This window comes from Mobula hypostoma, chromosome 5 (assembly GCF_963921235.1).
Source record: "Mobula hypostoma chromosome 5, sMobHyp1.1, whole genome shotgun sequence".
NCBI classification, from domain to species: domain Eukaryota; kingdom Metazoa; phylum Chordata; class Chondrichthyes; order Myliobatiformes; family Myliobatidae; genus Mobula; species Mobula hypostoma.
This window is the reverse complement of record NC_086101.1, coordinates 141114077-141140705: the sequence shown is the minus strand read 5'-3', so window position 1 is coordinate 141140705 and position 26629 is coordinate 141114077. Positions and strand designations below refer to the sequence as shown.

Below are 26629 nucleotides of genomic sequence, written 5' to 3'. Positions count from 1 at the left end.
CTCTTTTGTCAACCATGTTTCTTTCACTCAGTTGAACAAACCTATCCAGAGACCTGTGCAAGGTGTACCTAACAACTTCCACATTTCAATAGGTTTAATTTAATGTCAGAGAACTGTATACAATATACATCCTGAAATTCTTTTTCTTTGCATAGATTCACGAAAACAGGAGTGCCCCAAAGAATGAATGACAGTTAAATGTTAGAATCCTGAACCCCTCCCATGCATAAGCAGCAGCAAAGTGATGATCCTCCGATCCTCCCCTCCTCCCCCCAGCAAAAAAAGCATTTGCACCCTCCACCGAGCACTCAAGAGTACAACAAAGCATCAGTAAAGACACAGACTTGCAGTACCCCAAAGACTACTTATTCACCCGGTAATTCAGCATACCACAGTCTGTCTTTGTCTCCCTCTCTCCCCCACCTCTCTCTCCCCCCCTCCCTCCTCCCTAATAAGGGAAAAAGAGGTGTCCCTGTTTCACAGTGAGAGGACAGACATAACAAAACAACTTGCCGATTTATGGTGTTAAAAGTCTGTTGCATCGCTTGTTCCGAGCTCTGTGCCCAAAGATCTCGGGTCTCTGGGCACACAGCCAGCTTGCTGCTTACGATCTTCCGTCTCCAACAACACACCAGTTTTCTGTGGCGACACAAACTCAAATCTGCCTGCCTCCAGAGCCATGAAAATCCTTCACCCTGAAGGCACGCTGGTCATCCTTGGCATATCAAAAAACGGCCGGTCACGAGGCCCTGAGAGTGGGCCCCATTCCGGCAAAGAACCGAAGTCAGCGTGTAACTTCATGTCAGGGTCTTCAAAAGAACCCTGAAAAGGAGAAAAGGGGATATCAAAGATAGAAATACTCATTTCTGCTGTGTTTTTCCTTTAGAGCATCTGTTCCCAGTTTATGTTCCTCCATTCCTGCCTGATACCATTGTAATTAAACTTCTCCCAATTAAATATTTTGCCATGTCGTCTGCTGCTATTCATGTCCTTGGCCATGCTACATTTCAGGGAATTATGGTCACTATCTCCAAAAAGCTCACCCACCAAGAGGTCTGTCACCAAACCAGGTTCATTGTTTAATACTAGAACTAGTATGGCTTCTCCTCCAGTCGGCCTGTCCACATACTGTGTCAAGAATCTTTACAGGACACACTTAACAAACTCTACCTCCTCCACACTTTTTGCACTACAGTGATGCCAATCAATATTGGGGAAGTTAAGTTCTCCATGTAAATAACCCAGTGTTTTTGCATCTTTCCACATCCTGCCTATTTATCTGCTCCTCAGAGCCCAGATTACTACTGCGGGGCCTATAGAATACTCCCAAGTGAGTGATTGAACTCTTCCTGTTTCTTACTTCCCCCAGACTCACTCAACAGATGATCCCTCCATGGCATCTACCTTTCTGCAGCTTCTGCAACTGTTTCTATCCTTCATTAGCAATGCGACAGCACTCATCCCTTTTTATCTCCCTTCCTATTCCTTTTGAAACACCTAAACCCAGAAATATCAGCCTGTTAATTCGGTCCTTGCAACAGCCAAGTCTCTATTGTCAACAATATCATAATTTCATACACTTATCAATGTCCTTATTCTTAATACTGCTCATGTTGAAGTAAGCATGTTTCAACCTATCCAAATGACTGCAGTTATGCCCTATCTATTGCCTATTCTTCCTCACAGTCTCTCTGCACATTGCATTAACTTTTACACCAACTACTCCATCATCTGACCTGATTTAAACCATCCCTAACAGTGCTAGCAAATCTGTGTGCAGGAGCATTGGTCCCTCTCTAGTTCAAGTGTAATCTGTCCCTTTTGTTTACCTTCCTTCTGAGCTACAGATTCAGACTCAGTGCCAGAGATCTGGCTGCTGTGGCATTCTCCAACAGGGGAGCAGCTGCAGGGGTTCTCTGCACTGACTGACATTGTAGAAAATCTTTTAGGCAGTGGAGAAAATATCAGTAGCACTGTCAAGAATCCTTCCCTTTAATATTGGCCTTTAGGTATATTGTGTGAATATAATTTACAAAATGTACTTGTTATTAGCAGATGAATCTGCATCTTTGTAGAAATACTCCCAGTAGGCAACGAAATGTACTCTTCAGGAAAAGGTGGCAGCTGGGTGAGGATTAGGATAACAGTCACATTGCAAAATTCCATTGTATTAAAATATTCTCTTAACTCGTAATAAACTGTGCATTCTTTACACTTCTTGTTTGCTTTTATTGCGGGCTGACATTCTAATTGCAAGGCACCTGAATTTTTTATTTTGTAAATTCCAAGACATCAACTTGGTTACTAGTAGCTTAGTATATGAAAAATTCTGGAAAAGTACAGTTGAAAAAGGCATAGACCAAGCACATATTGGCAACTGGTATGTGATTCTTTATAACTTTCACAAAAAAGGTGATGCATTTTTCCAAAATGAGAAGACTGGGTTGTCTGTTTTCTTGAAAATATTGAAAGTAAATGTAGAAGAGATGGCTCCACTTGAGCCGGTGGCCAAAAGTAGATGCCATAAATATCACTACTTATAAATCTAATAGGGGAATTTGGGGTAATGGTGAAAAACCATGCTACACCAACATAGTCCGAAAATGAAATCCACTCCCATAAAGAAATGGTAAAGTAAATAAGCAGACATGCTCTTAACAAGAAGTAGGATGAACATGACAGAAATAAATGAAAATGCTCATGGGGTTAGATAAAGTTGGAGCTTCAACACAAAGTGTCTGATGTATTAAATAGTCTGTTTTTATTCTATGTTTGAGTCAACAATGGGACATTTGTTGGAATCTGTTACAGATCATGTCAATGAACTCACGTATAATTCAAAATAACTAGTTTTGACTAATTTCTTTAAGGGTGTGGCGGGAAACCCTGTTGTGAAATCAGTTTTGGATAAAACAAAACATTCTGTGGAGTCCATGATCACCACGCTGGATCCAGGCATGGCTCCTTACATCAGTAAGTATGATTCATGAAAGATACTTCAGTCATTTGATACATTTAAATGGGAATAAATATAATAGGGCTTGTGTAATCCTGATTATGCATCATACCTCCATCACTCCTCACAACTAAATTCCTCATCATGCCTCTTTCAATTCACAATTTGTTTGTTCCTTGGTTCTTCTAGGAGACTAATGTAAACTCCACTCAACATGCATTACAAGCTGTCCCTGGCTAATTTTTTTTACAGATGCCTCTAAATCTATAATTTTTCTATAAGCTTGAAAAGACACAAATCACTCAAACATATTAACCATACCTCCTCTATGTAATGAATGTTATTAAAACTCCATAAGGCTGATAAGAACAATTATATCAGATTTTTTGAATTTAATAATGTGGGAGCAGTTCGTATGTAGGGTGTCCATAAATCACTTGTTCATAACCCCATGGTGCCCTGTATTCTGAGTTAAATATCACTTCCCACTTGTTCAAAACTGCTTCCCTCACTCTTTGCTATAAATGCTTTAAATTCATAATTTTGGCATTTAAATCCTTTGTTTTTCCTCATCATTCTAACCATACCAAGCAAGCTCACTATTTCTCTGATCCATACAGTTGGGATTAGCATAAATAGGCATCTTGATCAGCATGAACATATTGGGCTGAAGGGACTTTCTGTGTTGTACAACTCTGACTTTGGCCATTTGCATTCAAGTGCTGACATTGCTGATGCAAAATGTACTTCTGAGTTTTAATAAAAGTGAATCAATTCTTACTTCATCTCTAGACCTTTGTATTGCACTAGAAGCAAAAGCAGGTGGCATAGAAGAACCTATTTTTCTTCTGCATCAGTATCCATTCCAACCCTAACCCAGTGTCAAATGTTCCCAGTCAATACTTTTTGTAAAATGATATGATTCTGGTTCTGGAGTGTTGGATCTTCACTCAGTGTGTCTTGATTCTTAGCTCTGCATCTACGCAAGGTAAGGTTTATGAATTTATTCCTCTCCAGGACTTGAATACCTCTAATTTGGCTGCCATTTTTGTGCGTTATCAGGGGAATATTGGCATTGTCAGAGGTGCCATCTGTCCAAAGAAAGTTTAAATTGAGGCTCCATCTGTTCTTTGTGGAACTGACAGTATTTTCGTTGTCTTTTTTGTCATTTCTCCCTCTGCCAACACACCTGAAATGGATTAACAGGTCATTGTTACATCTGGAGATGATTGCTGTGTGCAAATTAACAGCACTGGTTGCCTGTCTAATAGCAATTGTATTTCAAAAATGTTGCTTTTGAATCCCAGGAGAACTTGGGATGGAGTATGTTGCCTGACCTTTATTTACAAAATTTATCTTTCAGTAAATTTATCTAAAGACAACATCCAAAATGTCCAAAGTGAAGCCACTTTTTTTTGGTTTCATTATTTTCCTTTTTCAGGTGGTGGCAATTGAGTTCATTTAATTTACTCATTTCAGCTGGAGTTTTAAATATTCTTTGCAGTTTGCGTTGCTTTCATAAAGTATCAGGAATGATTTAACAGAAAGGCTCTGTTCTAGTGGGAAGATAAACTAATTAACAGCTTTATTATTGAAGGATGTGATAGAATAGATGTAGCAAATATGTTTGAAGGGAAAACCAAAATATATCCAGTGGAGAATTCAGGAGAAACATCTTTAACGGGAATGTTAAACTCTATACCACAAGGAATAGGTGAGCTGAATGACTGAGGAACATTTAAGGAGAAACTCAATAAGCCCCAGGGATAAAAGAGGTGACTAACAGTGTCAGGTCCTTCAGCCCTTCATGTCCATGTTAATCATCAGGTGTACTAATCCAACTTGCCAGCATTTGAACTGAACTGTTGGATCTCTGGGTTCTTTTCAGAGTTCAAGAATGAGTGAAAGACCCTGATACTTCACAATATTTGCTTCAAAGTTTAAACAAATGACAGATACTAAGTAAACAAAAACCAGCGATACAAGACAGATGAGAGACGAGAAATTAAAGACATTCAATAGATTCAATTTGGAGCTTTTGAAAAATCTATCACTTCCAGACAACAGACATTCCTTGGATATCAGAATTCAATCAAAAGGCTACTCAATTGTAACACACGTGTTAAGTGCTAATACTTAGCCAATTGAAAATGAAAAAGGATGATAAATGGTTAAGTAACTGCTATATTGCTCTCTGCCAGTAAGTGGAGGCAAACCAACACATAACTGCGAAAAATACGTGAATTTGTTAAAAATACAAGTTATGTCATCAAGAAAGAAACTACAATGTTAGTCTTGCATTAATTCAACTAATATCTTTTAAAAAGTATAACAAAAAACAACCAATTCCAACAGAACCTTCAATGCTTTAGTGGTTCAAGTGCTTATTTAGATATTTAGAAACACAGAAAACCTACAGCTCAATACTGGCCCTTTGGCCCACAAAGTTGTGCACATCCTTACCTTAGAAATTACCTAGGGTTACCCATAGCCCTCTATTTTTCTAAGCGCCATGTACCTATCCGGGATTCCCTTAAAAGACCCTATATCCGCCTCCACCACCCTTGCCGGCAGCCCATTCCATGCACTCACGACTCTCTGCGAAAAAAAAACTTACCTCTGACATCTCCTCCATACCTACTTCCAAGCACCTTAAAACTGTGCCTTCTCATGATAGCCATTTCAGCCGTGGGAAAAAGCCTCCGACTATCCACATGATCAATGCCTCTTATCATCTTATATACCTCTATCAGGTCACCTGTCATCCTCCATCAAGGAGAAAAGGCCAAGTTCACTCTACCTATTCTCATAAGGCATGCTCCCCAACCCAGACAACATCCTTGTAAATCTCCTCTGCACCCTTTCTATGGTTTCCACATTCTTCCTGTAGTGAGGTAGCCAGAGCTGAGCACAGTACTCCAAATGGGGTCTGACCAGGGTCCTGTATAGCTGCAACATTACCTCACGGTTCTTAAACTCAATCCCACGATTGATGAAGGCCAATGCATCAAATGCCTTCTTATCCACAGAGTCAACCTGCACAGCAGCTTTGAGTGTCCTATGGCAGGGGTCCCCAACCTTTTTTGCGCTGCGGACCGGTTTAATATTGACAATATTCTTGCGGACCAGCCGACCCGGGGGTGGGGGGCTGGGGGTAGGGTTGCCAATGGACAAGAGTAGCAGTCAAAAAATACGTTGTGTTTACCCCGAGAAAGACTACAATGACCATGAAGCCTTGCGCGGGCACCAGTGCGCATGCGTGTACCTGCCGATATTATTCTCTGAAATCTTTTTTGGCGATTCTGTTCTGGGGTGGGGGTGGGGGGTGTTAATCACGACCGGAATATTGGTAATAAGGGGCTAATATACTCAATTTCGTTTCTAAAAGGGTTTATCTAACGAATTTAATATTAAACACACAGCGCATATTTTCCTCGCATGAATATAGTGATAAGTCAATCATCAGGGGAGGACGGGGAGCTTGAAGTAAGTGCTGAAAGAACTTCCAGTAGAATTGGTAGAGGCAGGTTCAATATTATTTAAAGAAAAAATTGGATAGGTATATGGACAGGAAAGGAATGGAGGGGTATGGGCTGAGTGCAGGTCGGTGGGACTAGGTGAGAGTAGCTTTCGGCACGGACTAGAAGGGCCGAGATCGCCTATTTCCGTGCTGTAATTGTTATATGGTTATATAAGTCACTTATCAGTCAATAGCATCATAACATTTTAAGTAATGTTTGGATATTAAACACACGGCACATATTTTCCCCGTATGAACATATAAAATCATTGCAACACACCAATATCGCTGAATCCGTGGGAGCCCTGGGCTTGTTTTCCTGCAATAAGACGGTCCTATCGCGGGGAGATGGGAGACAGTAATACTCGAAGGGGGTTCCTTATGTCCAGTCTATTCTGTAATTTAGTTTTCGTTGCATTCATTGCAGAGATACGTTGGAAATGGAAGCAACGTTTGCAGTGCTTTCGTGGCTATCTCAGGATATTTAGCCTTTACTTTGATCCAGAATGCCGGCAGAGATGTTATGTCAAACATACTTTTCAGCCTGCCGTCATTTGCAAGCTCGAGGAGTTGATCTTCTTCCCGCGCTGACATGGATGCCGCGCTGTTAATGACCTCGCGTGTGTTCAAGCTCAACAGTGGGCGTGACAGGGAATCAGGAAAGGTGCAGCTGAGTCATATCGCCAAATCATATCGTTTCCTCGCGGCCCGGTAGCAAATGCTCTGCGGCCCGGTGGTTGGGGACCGCTGTCCTATGGACTTGGACCCCAAGATCCCTCAGATCCCTCTGAAATTTCTGGAATTTCATTAGACTACCTGCCTCCAACACACATTACAGATTCCAACCACCTTCTAGTTTGAAGAGTTCTCTGTGGATCCCCTGTAAACCTCCTATCCCTTACTCTAGAGTTATCCTTTCTAGTTTTAGATGTCTCTACTGTTGGGAAAGGTTTCTTTACTATTTACCCTACACATTACCCTCAAAAAATTGTATCTGTCTCTCAGGTCCCCCTCAGTTTTCTTTACTCTTTGGAAAACAAAACCCAGCCAATCCAGTCTTTCCTCAGGACTGGAACATCATCCAGCAACATCCTGGTGAATTTCATTGGCATCTCTTCAGTGCAATCATATCCTCCCTACAGTGTGGTAACGAGAACAAGTGTTTTATGAAGTTATACCGTAATTTCCCTGCTCTTGTATGCTGATAGCTTGAGATGAAAAGGAGTTCACAGTGCATCTGGTTGAACGTAAACATCATAGTCATAGTCATACTTTATTGATCCCGGGGGAAATTGGTTTTCGTTACAGTTGCACCATAAATGGTAATAAATAAATAGTTAAATAGTAATATGTAAATTATTTATGCAGGAAATAAGTCCAGAACCAGCCTATTGGCTCAGGGTGGCTGACCCTCCACGGGAGGAGTTGTAAAGTTTGATGGCCACAGGCAGGAATGACTTCCTATGACGCTCTGTGTTGCATCTCTGGCTGAATGTACTCCTGTGCCCAACCAGTACATTGTGTAGTGGATGGGAGACATTGTCCAAGATGGCATGCAACTTGGACAGCATCCTCTTTTCAGACACCACCGTCAGAGAGTCCAGTTCCATCCCCACAACATCACTGGCCTTACGAATGAGTTTGTTGTTTCTGTTGGTGTCTGCTGCTCCAGAACACAACAGCAAACATGATAGCACTGGCCACCACAGACTCGTAGAACATCCTCAGAATCGTTTGGCAGATGTTAAAGGACCTCTATCTCCTCAGGAAATAGAGACGGCTCTGACCCTTCTTGTAGACAACCTCAGTGTTCTTTGACCAGTCCAGTTTATTGTCAATTCATATCCCCAGGTATTTGTAATCCTCCACCATGTCAACATCAGTCTTTGGGGCAAATGACCTAGAAATGGTTTACAAGCAGCTCAGTGTGCAGTAATATTCAACTCGAAGAAAGATACATTTGATAGAGAGCCTTGTGAGAAGCTTCTGCTGGAAGCTTCAGTGATTGACTTGTTTCCACTCAGTTCTCTGTGTTCTGACATGCCCTTTGAGGCCTGTGTCAGATCTGCAGACTCTGCTATAGCTCAGACTATAAGGTACACAGAATGGTGGTGCACTGCTTCCACAATTTTCAATGAGTTTTCACATGCTCCCAGTGTAGAGACTCAAAGGTCCAAGTGCTTCCTTGATCCTCTTCCATTTTCAGAGGTTATAAGCCGAGGATTCCTATAAGTCAGATGAGGATCTTTCTTTGATAAGGCTTCAAGAACATCCTTTGATCATTGGTGTTCCCAGTAAATATTGCTGTAATGGTATTAGTGGAGCAAAGCATTGCATTTATTTTGCAACTGCATTGTTGGTGAGGAGTGAAACAGCCTTGTACTGATTTGAGTTTCTAATGCAGATGCATATAGACGAAGTTTACAATTAATGTAGCTTTCTATGTCAGTTGTAAGGAATTCTCTATTTGAATTATTTCCTTTGTCTCCCCTCTAGAATCAGGTGGTGATCTGGATATATTGGTAACTTCTAACAAAGAAGTTAAGGTGGCTGCTATTCGAGATGCTTTCCAGGAAATGTTTGGATTGGCCACCGTTACCGGAGAAGCTGGCCAATCAAATATTGCTCCACAGCCTATTGGGTATGCTGCAGGATTAAAGGCAAGTCCTTGTCAACATAGTTTAAAATGAAAACTTGGGTGAATGTAACTTTACCAGTGAAATTACTCTGCAATCGCATGGGTACATGCCATTCCCTACTTCCCCTCCAAGTGTGTGGACCTAACTGTGATTCTGATGATGAACCTAGTTCAGTGGTATAGCAGTCATTGCAAACCATCTCACCCATTCTAAACCAGTGCAAACCATCTCACTCATACTACACCAGTGCAAACCATCTCACCCATACTAAACCAGTGCAAACCATCTCACTCATACTACACCAGTGCAAACCATCTCACCCATACTAAACCAGTGCAAACCATCTCACCCATGCTAAACCAGTGCAAACCATCACACCCATACTACACCAGTGCAAACCATCTCACCCGTACTAAACCAGTGCAAGCCATCTCACCCATTCTAAACCAGTACAAACCATCTCACCCATACTACACCAGTGCAAACCATCTCACCCATGCTAAACCAGTGCAAACCATCACACCCATACTACACCAGTGCAAACCATCTCACCCGTACTAAACCAGTGCAAGCCATCTCACCCGTACTAAACCAGTGCAAACCATCTCAACCATACTAAACCAGTGCAAACCATCTCACCCATGCTAAACCAGTGCAAACCATCTCACCCATGCTAAACCAGTGCAAACCATCTCACCCATTCTAAACCAGTGCAAACCATCTCACCCATACTACACCAGTACAAACCATCTCACCCAAACTAAACCAGTGCAAACCATCTCACCCATGCTAAACCAGTGCACACCATCTCACCCAAACTAAACCAGTGCAAACCATCTCACCCATGCTAAACCAGTGCAAACCATCTCACCCATGCTAAACCAGTGCACACCATCTCACCCAAACTAAACCAGTGCAAACCATCTCACCCATGCCAAACCAGTGCAAGCCATCTCACCCGTACTAAACCAGTGCAAACCATCTCAACCATACTAAACCAGTGCAAACCATCTCACCCATGCTAAACCAGTGCAAACCATCTCACCCATTCTAAACCAGTGCAAACCATCTCACCCATTCTAAACCAGTGCAAACCATCTCACCCATACTACACCAGTACAAACCATCTCACCCAAACTAAACCAGTGCAAACCATCTCACCCATGCTAAACCAGTGCAAACCATCTCACCCATGCTAAACCAGTGCACACCATCTCACCCAAACTAAACCAGTGCAAACCATCTCACCCATGCCAAACCAGTGCAAACCATCTCACCCATACTAAACCAGTGCAAACCATCTCACCCATGCTAAACCAGTGCAAACCATCTCACCCATGCTAAACCAGTGCACACCATCTCACCCAAACTAAACCAGTGCAAACCATCTCACCCATGCCAAACCAGTGCAAGCCATCTCACCCGTACTAAACCAGTGCAAACCATCTCAACCATACTAAACCAGTGCAAACCATCTCACCCATACTAAACCAGTGCAAACCATCTCACCCATTCTAAACCAGTGCAAACCACCTCACCCATTCTAAACCAGTGCAAACCATCTCACCCATACTACACCAGTACAAACCATCTCACCCAAACTAAACCAGTGCAAACCATCTCACCCATGCTAAACCAGTGCAAACCATCTCACCCATGCTAAACCAGTGCACACCATCTCACCCAAACTAAACCAGTGCAAACCATCTCACCCATGCCAAACCAGTGCAAACCATCTCACCCATACTAAACCAGTGCAAACCATCTCACCCATGCTAAACCAGTGCAAACCATCTCACCCATGCTAACCCAGTGCAAACCATCTCACCCATACCAAACCAGTGCAAACCATCTCACCCATACTACACCAGTGCAAACCATCTCACCCATACTACATCAGTGCAAACCATCTCACCCATACTACACCAGTGCAAACCATCTCACCCATGCTAAACTAGTGCAAACCATCTCACCCATGCTAAACCAGTGCAAACCATCTCACCCATGCTAAACCAGTGCAAACCATCTCACCCATACTACATCAGTGCAAACCAACTCACCCATACTACACCAGTGCAAACCATCTCACCCATGCTACACCAGTGCAAACCATCTCACCCATGCTAAACCAGTGCAAACCATCTCACCCATACTACACCAGTGCAAACCATCTCACCCATGCTAAACCAGTGCAAACCATCTCACCCATACTACACCAGTGCAAACCATCTCACCCATGCCAAACCAGTGCAAACCATCTTACCCATACCAAACCAGTGCAAACCATCTCACCCATACCAAACCAGTGCAAACCATCTCACCCATGCTAAACCAGTGCAAACCATCTCACCCATACTACATCAGTGCAAACCAACTCACCCATACTACACCAGTGCAAACCATCTCACCCATGCTACACCAGTGCAAACCATCTCACCCATGCTAAACCAGTGCAAACCATCTCACCCATACTACACCAGTGCAAACCATCTCACCCATGCTAAACCAGTGCAAACCATCTCACCCATACTACACCAGTGCAAACCATCTCACCCATGCCAAACCAGTGCAAACCATCTTACCCATACCAAACCAGTGCAAACCATCTCACCCATACCAAACCAGTGCAAACCATCTCACCCATTCTAAACCAGTGCAAACCATCTCACCCAAACTAAACCAGTGCAAACCATCTTACCCATACTACACCAGTGCAAACCATCTCACCCATACCAAACCAGTGCAAGCCATCTCACCCATGCTACACCAGGGCAAACCATCTCACCCATGCTAAATCCAGGTGGTTATGTTGTGAAATTTGTTGTTTTGTAGCAGCGGTACAGTGCAATACATAAAAAAAAATACAATAAGAAAAAGAAAAAAAATATATATATATATAATTAAATAAGTAGTGCACAAGGAGTACCAAAATAGAGCTACTTACATGGAATTATTGTCCATTAAGAAATTTGATGGCAGATGGGAAGAAGCTGTTCCTAAAACATTAAGTGTGTGTCTTCAGATTCCTATACCACTTCCTTGATGATAGTAATGAGGGGGTGCTTAATGATGGATACAGCATTTTTGAAGCATCACTTTTTGAAGATGTCCTTGATGGCTGGGGAGAGTAGTGCCCGTGATGGAGCTGGTTGAGTTTGCAACTTCCTGCAGCTTTTTCTGATCCCGTGCAGTGGCCCCTCCATACCAGAGATTAATGGTTTGAAAATAGCTGGAGTATTTCATCCAGTTTTGGTCAGTGCTCTGGTGAAGTGTACTTTCTGGGGCAGCTCACTCACCTTTGGTCCCCACCGGACACTCAGCTCTCACCTGTGAGTCCAAGTAATTGTTTGAATGCGACAGCAGCCGCATCCAGTACACTGCTTCGGCAGGTGGACTAAACCAGTTGAGGGTAGCCAGTAGCCTCATACCCCGGTGAGATAGGGACACACCTGTCCTACCATGATAAGTCAGCTCCTGCAGACTGGGCTTATCAATGAGATTCAACAGCCGGTAAGGTGGTACTGCAATGCTCTGTGGAGTGAGAGGCTTGACAAGACGCAGAGGACTCATGATTATCCACTGCAGCTATGGAAGACTCCAGTTTGTCATGCTTGTTTGTACCACTGGACCCGAACTTCTGAGGTTAAGGGAGCAATGACTTGTCCACTTTAAAAATTATTCAGCACAGGTTTCCTGTCATCATTGGACATGACGGACAACCACACATCAGCCAGTTCAGTTTAGGAGAGATATGAAGGCTTTAGAGAAAGTGCGAAGCATGCAGGGGTCCAGCGGTAGCCGGGACGCACCCAGCACATCTTTAAGAAAAAATCCGAAATAAACAAGCTAATTAATTACATGCCGGGCGGTACCTAATTAATTAGCATGTTTATTTCAGCTTTTTTCTTAAAGATGTGCTGTGTGTCTCCTGGCAACCGCTGCATTCTCCGCAAATCACTGTCTGTCCACGGCCTGGGGGTTGGGGTGGTGGGACACTGGGGTGTCATCTCATCGTCGTCTGTTTCCATTAGAGCAGGCAGCTCATCTTCTCCTATGACTGCCTGCTGCGATGTCGAAGGTCGAGGTTTGTCGTCTGCTGTGGCTGATGTGGAAGGCTTGCTTGACTGCTGAGCCTCGCGCATTTTTCTATCATACAGATCTTTGTAAGCACTCAAACCATCCTGCAAAATGCCCTAAACGTACGTACCCTTTCAAAATTAAAGTTGTGCTTTATCATAACTCATTCAGTTTCGATTGTTACCCTTCTCTCTTCCAATTGCATCAGCTCTTCATCTATCAGTTCTTGGTCATGGGATGCCAAAACCTCTTCAACATCATCTTCGTCAGCTTCCGCAAGCCAAACTCACTTAGTCCTTACTTCGTTCACCACGATCAAAACGCTTAATTATGTCTAGTTTTACGTTCAGTGTAACACCCTTACGAACTCTTTCAGGCTTTTCTAATACCTTAGAACTCATCTTGCAAACGGCTGCTCACAGGCATGTGTTTAAGCAATGCCGGCGAGAATGCTGTTCCGAATCCGGGGAGAGCGGCTGCTCGGGGCGCGCGCTGATTTTTTTCACGTGCTGCTTTTTTCGTAACAGTGAGAACACCTTCTGTTAGCAAAAACAGGGTACTAATGTATGTCTTTTGTAACAGTGAGGTTTCGTAAAGCGAATGTTCGAAAAGCGGAGGACACCTGTAATGTGAAATGCTAAGGATAATTTTCCTGATTTAGTTTAGTGACAGTTTAGTGTCACGTTTATCTTCCTGGTACACCAAATATTTTTCATGCAAGTCGGTGATCACCGTGGCGTCCCTGGATTACAAGGCCAGAATTGTAAGATTTACATTAATAAATGCATTTGGGTATTGGGAAGATTAAACATTTATCTCACTTTATTTGAGCAATAGATTATAAAGCCAAGCAGGGCGCAAGTAATTTTAGTTTTGATCCCAGGTATTAGAAGAATGCAAGGTCATCTTCTCAAACCCCTTCAGTCTAATATTTTGACAAAGTAGATGCTGTGAAGATGTTTACTCCCTGTGGGGAACTGGTTTTAATCCACTAAATATGCTCAATTTTGAAATATTTTTGAACTGTTGGGCAAATGAAGATTACGGATTGGCCCGTGGTGTTGAGTCAAGATCAGATTGCCCATGATTTATTTGATTTGCTCAAGAGGCTGTTTAACTTATTTTTGTCTTTCTTATCTAGAATGTTTTTAGAAGAGGAAACCCATGAGGAGAACGTACAAACTCTTACAGACAGCGGTGGGAAATGACCCCGGGTCGCTGGTACTGTAAAGTGTTGTACTAACCGCTAGGCTACCAAAACATCCAGTGAACGCAGCTCTGTGGGCAAAAATGCCCGGTTAATGGGAGAGGTTAGAGAAGAAGGGCCAGACTGGTTTAAGCTGACAGGAAGGCAACAGCAGCTCAAATAACCGCATATTACAAAGCATCCATGCACAACACATCAAACCTTGAAGTGAATGTGCTACAGGAGCAGAAGACCGCAGACATACACTCAGTGGCCACCTTATAGGTACAGGAGGCACCTAGTAAAGTGGTGACTGAGTGGATATAGTGTAATGAAGGCAGTAAGATTAGAATATATTAAGTACATGAAACCGATAGGAAAAGTGAGGTGATGTTATGGTGAGTTGGATTTTATTTGTTGGACCAGTCTACATTGTAATGTTGCCACTAGAGGGTGCAGATGACCATATTAAAATTAAAAACAGTCTTAGTGGTTGATCAGTTGTTGTCTGTTCTGCATCTCTCTGCTGTAGCCTTGTATTTTAGTTATAGTTGTACAATTTGTGGATCATTGTTATGCATGGTCTATGATAATTTTCTGTATTTAAAAATGCTGCCAACCTAAATTTCCACAGGTTTTTTGAATCTTGGTCAAAACCGCTGTTCCCGGCAAATTTTCTCAGTATCCAAATTGATGAAAAGTTTTAATTTTGAAAATAAGAAATAAGATAGCTCTTAAGGTATTACATTTAAGGTATTCTTGTTTCCTTTTACATCAGGGGGCCCAGGAGAGAATAGATAGCCTGCGGAGATCGGGCATGATGCATGAAAAGCAGGTGACGGTTTCTGTTGAGAACTTCATTGCAGAATTGCTCCCAGACAGGTAAGCAGCACTTCATTCAAAGTGTTTAAGTGGTAATTTTTTAATAAAGAAAATCAAATGTGCTTATTTGTTTAATGAGGCAAGCTTAATTTTGTATCATTCCAAAATTTCATTAACTGTTAAGCACTTTTGATTTTCCCAGAAATAGTGTTATTACTCCTGTAGCTAAACTCTGCTTTTAACAGAAGAAGACAATAGGCTGGTCTTTAATGCAGATTATACTGGCAATTTCACAAACTAGGAGAGGTGTAAGTTTAGGATGGATTGAAGTTTTAAGCAGGGATATTAAGACAACAAGTGGAACAATATTTACATTTTTAATAGGAGCACATTGTGCCATCTGTGTTGGTAAATTGCCTTTGCTTAAAACTAACCTGCTATAAACATTGGAGTTGTATGTCTGAAACAGTGGGTGCTCAACTGTGAATCTAGGAATAGGGCTTTGCTAGTACAAAGAGAGAGCAATGCAGTTGCAATAATAACACTGAGAAATGAGGGCTGACTCTCTCTGCCCAATTTTTGTTTGCTTAGGGTAATGTTAATGTCAGGTTCATACTTACAATGTAATTCTCCACTGAAGTGATGGTTTCTCCTCACATCTGCGTCTCAGGATTAATAGATTGGATTTTCTTCTTTTCCAGGTGGTTTGACATAGGTTGTCTAATCCTTGAAGATCCAGCTCATGGCATTCGTTTAGAAAATTTCACACAAGCAACACCAGTGCCTTCAGAATTTGTGCAACAGGTTAGTTGATTATGCATCTAAAGGATAAGAATGTTGCTGGCAAGTTCGGTGTTTAAAGTCATTTCTAGTTGCCTTTGAAGGTACTGGTGATCACCAGAGTATTGATGCTGTGGGGATTCCAATACAGCAATGCTGCTGAATGCTGAAGTGTTTTGCATCTACCATCATATGATGTTTTTCTTTGGTCATTTAATAGGCCAGTGCTTGAATATTAACCAGGTGCTTCAGCAGGCAGATGGTTTAACTACATTATTAGGAGTTAAGTACCCCAATCGTCAGTAAATGTTCTTTCCTGATTTTGTGGTGGATAAAAAAGACATCATGATGATACTGAGCCTGGGGCACTGTCCTGAGGAAAACTGGCAACAATGTCCTGTGATGGAGAGGAATGATAATTACAAGCATCTTCTTTTATGCTTGGAATGACTTAAACCAATGGATCCATTTGGGATCAGTGGTCATTGGCTGTGTTAATGTCAAAGGCAGTTGCTCAGCTCACCACTGGCATAAAATGATGTTTACAGTGAATGGACCAAAGAAGGCTAGAGGCGATTGGTCATTGATGTCGAGAAGTTACTATCCTTTTTAAGATATATGGTTTGACCCACAGTATCTCATTTTGATAATAGCCTTGAGTACTGGAATTGCACATTAATTGAAGTGGTCATTCATCTTGTAAACAATTGAGGCTTTATGCATAAGTTTAGATTTTAGAAATATGAGTTATGTGCATGCAGCATTTTAAAAGCCAGTGTAGATTGGGGGTTAATTTAGTCTGTGTGTTAGCTTTACCTGAAACGTGTAAGTCATGTGTAATGCGTATGTACACACACTTGCCTGTTATTTGGCTAAACATAGAGCTTTTCAATCAGTCCATATTTCTAGTTGTTACCCATTTGTCAGCTTCTTCAGGTCATTTGTCTGGTCCTATTGCAATTTATTTAATCTTTGTCCCTAGATTACTGACTTCTGTTAAAGGAAGAGGCTTCTATTTATTTACTTCATCGTAGACCTTCAACCTCTGATATACTGCACTTAATCATCACTACTATAATGAATGCGATATAAATTTAATATTTTGGCTGCTGTATCTGTACCAATTTCTTAGTTCCATTCCTTTTTGTTAAGAGTAAAATCTGTTTCCACTTTCTACTCCTGTACACACTTGAAAATCTAAGGTAAATTTTACAATGCAGGAGTGTAAGGTTACTTGCAGGCTCAAGTAAACACATGGGATCGCTGAGTTTTGCTAATAAAAATGGAGGAATGTGGAATGGAAACAACAGGAATTCTGCAGATGCTGGAAATTCAAGCAACATGCATCAAAGTTGCTGGTGAACGCAGCAGGCCAAGCAGCATCTATAGGAAGAGGCGCAGTCGACGTTTCAGGCCGAGACCCTTCGTCAGGAATGGAAGTATTTTTGGGTATAGCTAAGAATTCAGAAACAACAGTGTTTTATTATTTTACTAGAGGCATTACTTTGGCTCCCAACCAGAAGGAATGATGTTGAGGAGCAAACTTGCAGGAAAGTTAGTTGTGGAAAAGCCATGGAGTTGGGAACCTCAGTGGTCCCGCTGTAGAATGGAATGCCAGTTACATATGTGGCAGAGAGATGAGAATTTCTGAAGTGTGTTTAGGAGAACTTTCCTGACCACTAGATTGCTAGGCAGTATAAAAATGACATTGTTAAAATAAAACAAAGTTTGAAGATGGTATAGTGGTAGAGGCAAATATATTAGAGACCTTTAAGAGGCGTTTAGATAGGCATATGGATGTGAGGAAGATGCAGGGATACGGACATTTGGTAGGTAAGAGGGAGTAGTCTATGGGGCAGAGGTGTTGGCTAATATTTGCTTTTTAGCTGGATAGGCCAGAAGGCCTATTCCTGTGCTGAACTGTTCCCTGTTCTAATTTAACTTACAGTAACATGGAGGCATATTTGAAAAGACTGATGAATACAGAAATGAAAGTGTTATATTTGAATGCACGCAGTATACGGAATAAGGTACATGATCTTGTAGTGCAGTTGGAAATTAGTAGTTATGATATTGTGGACATCACTGAGTTGTGGGTGAAAGAAGATCACAGGTGGGAGCTTAACATACAAGGATACACATTGTATCAAAAGGACAGGCAGGTAGGCAAAGGGAGTGGGGTGGCTCTGGTAGTAAAGAAATGAAATCAAATCCATAGAAAGAGGTAACATAGGATCAGAAGATGTAGAATCCTTGTGGATAAAGGTAAGTACAGGCTTCCAAACAGTAGCAAGGATGTTGGATACAAATTACAAATGGAGCTAGAAAAAGCATGTAAAAAAGGTAATGTTGTGACAGTCATGGTGGATTTCAGTGTGCAGGTAGATTGGGAAAATCAGGTTGGTCCTGGATCCCAAGAGAAGCAATTTGCAGAATGCTTACAAGATGTCTTTTTAGAGCAGCTTGTAGTTGAGCCCACTAGGGAAAAGGCTATACTGAATTGGGTATTGTGTAATTAATCAATTATTATTTGGGAGCTTAAGGTAAAATAACCCTTAGGAGACAATGATCATAATATGATAGAATTCATCCTGTACCATGAGGGGGAGAAGCTAAAATCAGATGTATCATTATTACATTGGAGCAAAGAGAGGTACAGAGGCATGAGAGAGGAGCTGGCCAAAGTTGATTGGAAGGGGCACTAGCAGGGATGACGGCAGAACAGCAATGGCTGCGGCTTCTGGGACCAATTTGGAAGGTGCAGGACAGATTAATTGCAAAGAAGTAGTATTTGAAAAGGAGGACAAACAAACAAGAAGGCATATGATCTAGCAAAACTTAGTGGGAAGTTAGAGTATTGGGAAGCTTTTAACAATCAACAGAAGGAAACTAAAAAGCAAAAAGGAAAGAAAAGATTAAATATGCAGGTACGCTGGCCAATAATCATAAAAGAAGACACCAAAAGTTTTTTTCCAGAAATATAAAGAGAAAAAGAGAAATGAGAGTGCATATCGGACTGTTGGAAAATGACACTGGAGAGGGAGACATGTTGTGGGGGAGAATGGGACAAAATAATGGTAGAGAACTCATAAACATTTTGCATCTGTTTTCGCTGTGTTAGTTGCACCGTCAGTCTGCCAGAAATTCGAAAAGTGGTGGGGGCAGAAGTGAGTATAGTTGTTACTGCAAAGGACAAGGTGCCTGAGAAGCCGAAGGATCTGAGGATGGATAAGTCCCCTATTCCAGATGGATTACACCTCAAGGTTCTGAAAGAGATAGATGAAGAGTTTGTGGAGGCATTAGTAATGATCTTTCAAGAATCACTAGATTCTGGAATGGTTCTGGAGGATTAGGGAATTACAAATGTCACTCCACTCTTTAAAAACAGAGGGAGGCAAAAGACAGGAAATCGGAAGCCAGTTAGCCTGACTTCAGTGGTTGGGAAGATGTTGGAGTATATAATTAAGGATAAGGTTTTGAGGTAGTTGGAAGCACATGGTAAAATAGGCCAAAGTCAGCATGATTTCTTTAAGGGGAAATATTGCCTGACAAGGTGAATCCCAAGGGATTCTATACATATTTCAAGAGCAAGAGGATAACTAGGAAGAAGGTGGAACCATTCAAGGATAAGGGGGGGAACATTTGATTGGATGCAGAGAATATGAGTGAAATACTTAATGAGTGCTTTGCTTGCGTATTTACCAAGGAAAACGATATGGAGGACCAAGAGATCGGTGCTGAGTGTATAAATACATTAGGACGTTTAGAGGTCAAGGAGGAGGAAGTGTTGGCCTTCCTAATTAGTATTAAGGTGGATGACCCCAGGGTCTGATGGGATTTATCCCAGATTATTGAAGGAGGCAAGAGACGAGATTGATGGGCCCTTGATCAGTATCTTCATGTCCTCTCTAACCACAGGTGATGTCCCAGAGGACTAGCAAGTGGCTAATGTTGTACAGTGATGCTAGAAAGTTTATGAACCCTGTAGAATTTTCTCTATTTCTGCATAAATATGACCTAAAATATGATCAGATCTTTATCTAAGTCCTAAAACTAGATAAAGAGAACCCAATTAAATAAATAACACAAAAACATTATACTTGTTCATTTATTTATTGAGAAAAATGATTCAGAATTGGCTTGCAAATAGAAGACAGACGATAGTGATTGAAAGGACTTATTTGAGCTAGAGGTCTGTTAGTGATGTTCCCCAGGGATCTGTGCTAGGACTTCTGCTGTTTGGGATGTATACAACTGGCCTCTGTGAAAATGTAGATGGGTGGGTTATTAAGTTTGTGGATGATACCAAGATTGGTGGAGTTGTGGATAGTGTAGAAGACCATATAACCACATAACAATTACAGCACAGAAACAGGCCATCTTGACCCTTCTAGTCCATGCCGAACTCTTGCTCTCACAAGACTGCCAAAGAATAGAGCATGATATAGAGCATTTGCAGATATGGGCAGAGAAATGGCAGGTAGAGTTTAATCCAGATAAATGTGAGGTATTGCACCTTGGTAGGATAAATGCAAGGAGACAGTATACTGTTATGGGCAAGATCCTTAAGTATTGCTGAGCAGAGAGATCTTGGGATCCAAGTTCATGGTTGTTGAAAGTGGCTACACTGGTCAATAAGATGGTTAAGAAGGCTTATGCAATGGTTGCTTTTATTAGTCAAGGCACTGGGTTCAAAAACCAGCGACACACATCAAAGTTACTGGTGAATGCAGCAGGCCAGGCAGCATCTCTAGGAAGAGGTACAGTCGACGTTTCGGGCCGAGACCCTTCGTCAGGACTAACTGAAGGAAGAGTGAGTAAGAGATTTGAAAGTGGGAGGGGGAGGGGGAGATCCAAAATGATAGGAGAAGACAGGAGGGGGAGGGATGGAGCCAAGAGCTGGACAGGTGATTGGCAAAAGGGATATGAGAGGATCATGGGACAGGAGGTCCAGGGAGAAAGAAAAGGGGGAGGGGGGGAAACCCAGAGAATGGGCAAGGGGTATAGTGAGAGGGACAGAGGGAGAAAAAGGAAAGAGAGAGAAAGAATGTGTGTATATAAATAAATAACAGATGGGGTACGAGGGGGAGGTGGAGCATTAGCGGAAGTTACAGAAGTCAATGTTCATGCCATCAGGTTGGAGGCTACCCAGACGGAATATAAGGTGTTGTTCCTCCAACCTGAGTGTGGCTTCATCTTTACAGTAGAGGAGGCCGTGGATAGACATATCAGAATGGGAATGGAATGTGGAATTAAATTGTATGGCCACTGGGAGATCCAAGAGGTTATGTTGCAACTTTATAAAACTCTGATTAGGCTACATCTGGAGTATTCCATAGAGTTCTGGTTGCCCCACTGTAGTAAGGATGTTGAGGCTTTGGAGAGGGTGCAGAAGAGGTTTGCTGGTATGCTGCCTAGTTTAGACGGCACGTGCTATCACGACAGGCTGAATAAACTTGTGTTGTTTTCTCTTGGAGTATCAAAGGCTGAGGGGAGATCTGATAGAGGTTTACAAGATTATGAGAAGCATAGGTAGAGCGGACAGGGAATATCTGTTTCCTGTGGTTGAGATGTCCAATACCAGGGGTCATGCATTGAAGGTGAGTGGGAGCTGGTTCAAAGGGGATATGAAGGGTAAGTTTTCTACTCAGAGATTCATGGATGCATGGAATGTGCTGCCTGGTATGGTGGTAGACGCAAATACATTGGAGCCTTTTAGGAGACGTTTGGGTGGGCACATGGATGTAAGGAAGTTGGAGGGATATGGACATGGTGTAGGTAATAGGGATTAGTGTCTGGGTGTTTTAGATTTGTTTTTTAGCTGGTTTAACACAACATTGTGGGCTGAATGGCCTATTTCTTTGCTGTACTGTTCTATGGTCTATGTTCTAAATCTGTTAGAATTCTTTTGAGCAAATAGCAGGCAAGGTAGGCAAAGGAGAGTCAGTGGATGGTGCTTACTTGGATTTTCAGAAGGCCTTTGACAAGGTGCCGCACATGAGGTTGCTAAGCAAGATAAGAGCTCATCGTATTATAGGAAAGACACTAGCATGGATACAAGATCAGCTGACTGGCAGGAAGCAAAGTTTGGGAATAAAGTGTTCCTTTTTTGGTTGGCTGCCAGTGCCTAGTGGTGTTGGGACCACTTCTTTTCCCATCATATGTCAATGACTTGGATGACAGAATTGATGGTTTTCTGTTTAAGTTTGTGGATGATACACAGATTGGTAGAGGGGCAGGTAGTGTTGAGGAACCAGGGAGTCTGCAGAAGGACTTGGATTAGGAATATGGGTAAAGAAATGGCAGATGGAATATAGTGTAGGGAAGTGTATGATCTTGCACTTTGGTAAAAGGAATAAAGAGGCAAACTATTTACTAAATGTGGCCGGCTGGTGGCGTAGTGGCATCAGCGCCGGACTTCGGAGCAAAAGCACCCGAGTTCGAACCCAGCTGGCTTCCCAGGCATGCTTTCCATCCATGCTGGGTTGAGTGTTGAGCTAGCAACTTGAGCTCGTAAAAAAGAAATGCCTGCTACAGAAACATCAACGGCAAAAAAGTTGATGGCCTATGCTCTCTCCTGAGTTTGAAAGGCAATTTCCTTCCTGTTTCCTAAATGGAGAGCAAATTCAATAATCAGAGGTGCAAAGGGACTTGGGAGTCCTTGTGCAGGATTCTGTAAAGGTTAAAGTGGAGGTTAAGTCAGAGGTAATGAAGGCAAATGCAATGTTGGCATTAATTTTGAAAGGACTAGAATATAAAAGCAAGGATCTAATGCTGAAGATGCTTAAGGCATTGGTCAGACTGCACCATTGTGAGCAGTTTGGACCCCTTATCTAAGAAAGGATGTGCTGGGTTTGGAGAGGGTCCAGAGGAGGTTCACAAGAATGATCCCAGAAATAAAAGTGTTATTCTGGCTTCTTCCCCCTTTTTAGTCCTAATGAAAAGTCATGGACCAAAATGTTGACTGTTAATTCCTTTCCTTGGATGCTGCCTGACCTGCTGAGTTCCTCCAGCATTTTGTATGCTTTGCTCTGGATTTCCAGCATCTGTAGAATCCCTTGTGTTAATAAGAGTGTTAATATATGAGGAGTATTTGATGTTTCTGGGCCTGTAGCCATTGGAGTTTAGAAGAATGAGAGGATCTCATTGAAAGCTCTTGAACATTATAAGGCCTAAATACAGTGGACGTAGAGAGGATGTTTCTTATAGTGGGAGAGACTAGGACCAGCAGGCATAGCCTCAGAATAGAAGGATGTCCCTTTAGAACAGAGATGAAGAGGATTTTCTTTAGCCAGAGTATGGTGAATCTGTGGAATTAATTGCCGCAGATGGCTGTGGAGGCAAAGTCATTAGGTATACTTAAAGTGGAGATTGATGGGTTCTTGATTAGCAAGGGCTTCAAAGGTTTCGGGGCGAAGCAGGAACATGGAGTTGAAAGTGATAATGAATTAGCCAGGATGGAACGGTGCAGCAGACTCAATAGGCCATATAACCTATGTCTTGTGATTTAATGTCAAAACCAGAAGTTAGAAATCCCTGATTTACATTGCTATTTAAGGGGCAGGAGTGGTGACAACAAAGGGAATGTCTGTGACCAGCTAAGGACCAAGAGCAGCTGGTACCAATATAGTCAAGTTTGTTTGAAATGGCAGAAAAATTGAGAAAGAGCATAGAGTTTACAAATAAGAGGCATAGAGTATAAGAGAAAGGGAGTAATTAAGCATTCATTTAGCCACTACTGGAGTATTTTATCTAGTTCTGGTTTCCACACCTAGGTAAAATGCGAAGCTTAGGCAAGTAGTGAAAGAGATTAACTGAAATGATTTTGAGTTCAGTGATTTTAGTTGTGTGGATGGACAAGAGAGGCAGTAGTTAGGGGCCTGCAAGGTTATCAGCTAGAGGTGTTTGAAATCATGAAGGGTGTTGATATGAGGAATAAAACGGTAGAAATGGTCAAGATCCAGGGTGCACAGAATGAAGACGATTGATAAAAGAATCAAAACTACATGAGGAAACCCTTCAATGTAGTGATTGGTTAGGATCCAGGGTACACAGCCCGTGTTTGTACAGGAAGAAAATTCAATTACAGCTTTTAAATAGGAGCTAAATTAGGATCTGGAAGTAGAGAATTTGCAGAATATGGGAGAAGGATAGAGGTAGTTTGCTGTTATATAGAGCCATCATGGACTTAGCAGGTTACCAACCAGAAGGATTAATATTGAGAAGCAAACTTGCGGCTTTTATTCTGTAATTATTCTGTGACTGATAGAGTCAAGGACTAGACTGGGAAAATGTGCCTGCAGTTTCCAGGATGCTATTGCTTTACTCAAATACATATTTTTTTTTTAAAACAGGCTCAAAACCTTACACCAGCTGATTACAACCTGAGATGGTCCGGGCTGATGGTGACCATAGGAGAAGTATTGGAGAGGAATATACCCCACGTCAGTCGCACTGATTGGCACATCATGTATACAGGCGTGTCTCGAAGACAGATGATCTATAGTGCAGCCAAAGCCTTGGCAGGGATGTACAAGCAGCAATTGCCATCAAAGTGCATTTAATAATCAAAACTGCCACATACTGTTCTAAGGGCATTCCCTGCACATGAACTGTTTAAACTTTCATGTATTTTTGTACTCAAATCAAAAAGTGTGATCCCCGAGGCAATCTTTCCCATCTGCCAGCATAGAAACTGGTTAATTGGAACACCACAAACTGAATGTGATCAAATGTAATGGAAACTATTTTGAAATATGCAGCATTTTCTTTATATATTTGAAAAAAAAGTTTGTTATAATACCTTTGGTAGATACTGTCACAAAATGGTACTTAAACAAATTGAGATGCTAAGCATTGACAATGCTTATTGTCTATATTTTTGTCACCTAATCATAATACATATTCTGTTCAAGATTGGATGGATCAACATGCAGAGTTCTCTTTCTCATCTCTATCCTTGTAACGTGAGCTTATAAGGTAAAAGCATTCAAAATGATGTATATATGATTTACAAGTTGAAAACTGTCAACCCTTTGGGGGGGAAAACAAGCTTTCTGATGTATGGTCAGGATAAATTGTCACAAGGTTAAATGAATGACTGTTTAAAGCAAAATATAACTATTATCTTTGAAAACTCTAATCAGACTCTCTGCAATGCCAAGTGAAGCTATTACAGGGCTCATCAAAAGTTTTGTTTTTGGTCTATTTTGTAATTCTCTGTAAAGGAAATAAAACTGAAATATCAGAGGTGACACCAGTATTCCTTTGTAATTTTAACTTAATCTTGACACTTGTCAGCATTTCCTTTAACGAAAATGAAAACATTATTTGGAATATGCCTTTACTGTTAATTAGTTCCATTGTAATATGCTGCGCTGTAATGATTTGTATATAAGTAATTACTTCATTGAATCTTACAATTAATCATATTGCAAATAGTTTACAAGTAATCTGTGGCCAAAATACTTTAGTGGTTATGAACTAAAGTTTTAACCTGCTTTTTCTATAATTACTTGCATCAAGATGATCCAAGTAGCAGCTCTTAATTCTGATTATGTTGCCTGATTGTTAAATGAAGGTGAGTTGAAATTGGTCCACATAATAGTTTGCCAATCCTGTTCCAGCCTCAGCAAAGACAGATAGCTGTCTTCTTTTCCTGTTTCATTAGCTCAGTTTGTAAGGAAGTTTAATTGTTCTCCTTGCTTATAATTTCTAGTAGATGGCTCATGGATATGGATTGATGAAAAACCTTCTTTTCTATCAAAGCTGTGTGCTTAGTTTATTTAACACTAGAATTTCTTGTTCAAGAACAACAAATTTTATGCCCATGTATTGAAACAAGCTTTCCATTTGATTCTGATTCTCGGTTAGCTGCTTGAGACACTGATAAGATTCAATTAAAGCCTACCGAAAAGTTTTTGCACATACTAATGGGAGGAGTCCCTTATCAGTGCATACCAAAAGCAAAACAATATTATACAGTGGATTGCATTCAAGGAACTTGATTCAGTGTAGGTATAAAACAATTACTTGGCAGAGAGAGACAATGGCTTCACTGTGAGTACCGGACCTCCATCCTTGTCCCCATGGTCTTGTTCCTCTCGATTCATTGAGATTTTAAGTTTAGTACCTTACGAATGGACATCTGATTCAATGTAAACTTGTGCCCTTACCACTTGAACCTTTTTTTCATTGTTGTCTGGAAGCAACTGCCAATATTTCATGTACGCATTGTGCAATTTTTTCGTCATTTGGGTCTATCTCAAAATGTTTATATTTTAATCCTATTTTGTAATAAAATGACCTTTGGAAATGTGGCTGTAAAGTCCTCATTTTTATAAAACCAATGTATTGAATTCTGTCTGCAATCAAAAAGCACAACATTTTAAAGAAAACTATATTAATTTGGTTGGGACTATATTAACAGTTGTAGGTTCAGTTTTAAGTCCTGCTCTACAGAACTGAACCCTATTTAGTTTTATTAATTGTTGATTGAAACAAATGGTAGTATATTAGTTATGTTAATTAACTAACAGTCCTGAAGCCTAAATGATTTATTTAGAAGCTTAAGCCCAAATCACCACGCCACTTTAAATTCTGTTTAAAATCAGCTAAGGAAAGTTATTGTAAATAAAGTTGACCACAGA

At 41.3% G+C, this 26629-nt stretch overlaps 1 protein-coding gene across 1 annotated transcript in view; it reads left to right on the top strand.

The window, feature by feature from the left end:
- The window catches only part of prrc1 (proline-rich coiled-coil 1), a 46075-nt gene extending 19784 nt beyond the window's left edge, over positions 1-26291 (top strand). The window contains exons 5-9 of the mRNA XM_063049089.1: positions 2871-2973; positions 8973-9136; positions 15157-15260; positions 15902-16004; positions 24335-26291. Of these exons, the coding sequence (XP_062905159.1) occupies positions 2871-2973; positions 8973-9136; positions 15157-15260; positions 15902-16004; positions 24335-24544 (684 nt within the window). The 3' untranslated portion in view covers positions 24545-26291. The remainder of the gene's footprint in view (positions 1-2870; positions 2974-8972; positions 9137-15156; positions 15261-15901; positions 16005-24334) is intronic.
- The last annotated feature ends 338 nt before the right edge of the window (positions 26292-26629 follow it).